Below are 2,792 nucleotides of genomic sequence, written 5' to 3'. Positions count from 1 at the left end.
ACAGCTGGTACCCACCAACGTGAAGGTGGAATGGCATTCTCACCAGCTGGAACAGCAGCCATGGTTGCGAGCGAGTTTGGCACCTTGTGTCGCGAGCTGGACACCAAAACCCAGACACCAATCTCACAAAAAGTCACAGAGCCAACTGTCGGTATCATGCCCAGAATTCATGGTCGCGTTAAGGTCGCGTTAAGATCGCGTTAAGGATGGGGGAAGTATATATGCACCCATCTTCACTGGTTGATTCCCAAATCTCCTTTCAACCTTCATTCGCCTATGATGGCCCGGTTTCCTTGGTTACCTTCATGCATCTGCTTTTTCAATGCGGGGCGCGGGAGATACACCGGATACGGATACGACGTTTTTCTGAGTTTCAGAGGAAGCGATTTGAGAAGAGGGTTTGTCGACCATCTCTACCACGCCCTCACAAACGCAGGCTTCCGTGCCTTCCTTGACACCTACAGTCTCAACAGGGGAGACGACATTTCTGCAACCCTACACCATGCAATTGAGGAGAGTCGCATCCTCATGCCCATATTCTCCACCAACTATGCACAATCGCCCTGGTGTCTCAGAGAAGCCTCACATATTGCACGCCAAGTAGTGCTTCAGAGGCAGGGAAACGGGTCATCCATTGCCATTCCTCTGTTTTATGACGTCACTCCTGCGCAAGTTCGGCGGCCAGACCAATGTGGGAGCCCATTTGCCGAAGCATTCAAAGAGCATGAGATGAGTGGGAGATACAGCCCACAGGAAATCCACCAATGGAAGGCTGCTCTCTTCCAACTCTGTCGTTTCTCTGGCTGGTCACTTCAGGAAGATTTCAATGGGTAATTCACTCTTCCCTGTTCCTATATATTTATGGGTTTCTACTTCCATTTTGGATTTTGTTAACTTTAGTAAGCTCTGCGCTGATGTTATATATTTATCGGTTTCTGCTTCTGTTTTGGGTTTTGTTGATTTTTATAAACTCTGCGCATTGCAGCTATGAAGCAGCGCTGGTGAAGCGCGTGGTCGAAGACGTGGCTAAGCATTGCATGACAGGCCGTCGCAGCTGGCCTTCAATTTAATACTACTTTTCAACCATGGTCCATCAAAAGTCTCACCCCAGCTTCCTCTCTGGTATGGTTTGGATGAACCCACAAAATATTTGTATGTAGGATTGTTCTGAGAAGTGAAATTTGTATTGTCGTTTCTCTGGTTCGCTCCGCCTTCGGATGACCACATTTGATGTAGTCATGTTGAGGTCGTCGCCTTGTCGGAAAATTTTGTATTTTTTAAATGGTAAAAATTATTTGTATTTTTTAAATGTTTTTATATTTATTATAAATTCACATTTTTGGATTTATATTATTTTTATTAAAATATAATCAAAATTATCTGCAATAAAGAATCTTTTAAGTACATCATAGTTATATATATATAGATATAAGAGTGGGGCGGCCCACACACATACATCAAAGTTCAAAAGCATTAAACGTTACCTTAAACTATATTTAATATTTTAACATTAAACTATAAATTTTAATTTTCAATATTGGATGGGAATAAAAAACAAGTTAAAATAATAATGCATGTTTGTTTTTTTGGGCCTGGAGTATGCCCTAAAACTGCTTCTGCTTGGCTAAGAGCTCGTCTTCCTCGGACGTAAGGAAACAGGTTAACGGCCCAAGACCCAGAGGCATCTGGCAGGAGTGAAAGCCTGCTCCCTTAGGGACCACCAGCGGGTTATTTCAGGTGGCGTGGTTTTCCTTGATAACAGTGATGTGTCAACTGACATTTGCGGATAGCAGCTAGAGATGGCTGTTCTCACTGTTGGTTTGACAAACTGAGTTTGATAGGTTTTTCCACCTTTTGAAAAAAAAATAATGCATGTTTGGAAGCATTATGTGATCTTTGAAATTTAAATATTTAATTTTTCTTTAAGATGGAGACTTAAAATTACATAGGGAAAAAACATTTAGAGATATACATTGTAAGGAATTTTCTTTTGAGAAAATGAATTAAAAATATCAATACCTTTTTATTAATTTTCTTTTTCTAGATATACACTAGAAAACACATAAAAACACATAAAGAGAGTTGATAGAGTAAGAGGATGAAGAAAAGAAACATATTTTAAAACTATTTAAGATTACAAATATATACATACACCCCCTCTGACAATTTTTTATTCTCCCACTTCCCTATTTTTGTTTTTTTTTCAATAGATAGAATGCCATATACACATCTCATTGTTTCTTTCGAACAAAAAAAGAATACGTGCTTCCCTCTCTCCTAAATTGGATAACAATATTTCTCCAGGAAAGACATGTTTTTCCCTTCATGAATGAATCATTTGAAAATGTTTCATTTTAGGAGTGTGGAAATATTGAATTACTTAATAAGATATTTTTGTTATTTGGAATTAAAAAAAAAAAAATGAACATTAAAGATTCTTTTTATGTTTTCTCTTTTACACATGAAATGACCAAGTTTGTGCTTTATTCATGGCGTTTTGTCAACCCATGGATTTTGAAATGATAAGCTTGAATTTTTTAATTTGGATAAAAAAAAGGATGGAAATGGTTTTTCTTTTATTTTTGGGGCGGGGTGGTGGGGGAGGTGTGTGTAAGAGTTATAACATTACTTTTTATATATAGGATGTAATATCAATTGAGATCATAGGAAAGTTGGGGATAAAAATTTGTTTACAAGAGACAACTTATCTACTTATACATAATGGTCAATTAGTGGGAATGATATGTTCATTGTGAGTATAACCACATGATCACTTTTATTTTTGTCAATAT

At 37.9% G+C, this 2,792-nt stretch overlaps 1 protein-coding gene across 1 annotated transcript; it reads left to right on the top strand.

Moving 5' to 3' along the window:
• Positions 1-279: 279 nt before the first annotated feature.
• LOC149252607 (toll/interleukin-1 receptor-like protein) lies at positions 280-1,070 on the top strand. The gene is made up of 2 exons (XM_089454207.1): positions 280-830; positions 986-1,070. Exons 1-2 carry the CDS (start codon positions 280-282, stop codon positions 1,068-1,070), a joined length of 636 nt encoding a protein of 211 aa, XP_089310333.1.
• Positions 1,071-2,792: the final 1,722 nt, after the last annotated feature.

This window comes from Pinus tabuliformis, chromosome 7, assembly GCF_031772625.1.
Source record: "Pinus tabuliformis cultivar Carrire ecotype Pingquan chromosome 7, CPIR1, whole genome shotgun sequence".
In the NCBI taxonomy this organism is placed as follows: domain Eukaryota; kingdom Viridiplantae; phylum Streptophyta; class Pinopsida; order Pinales; family Pinaceae; genus Pinus; species Pinus tabuliformis.
Note: the sequence above shows the minus strand (reverse complement) of the source record. Positions and strands in the feature narration are given on the sequence as shown.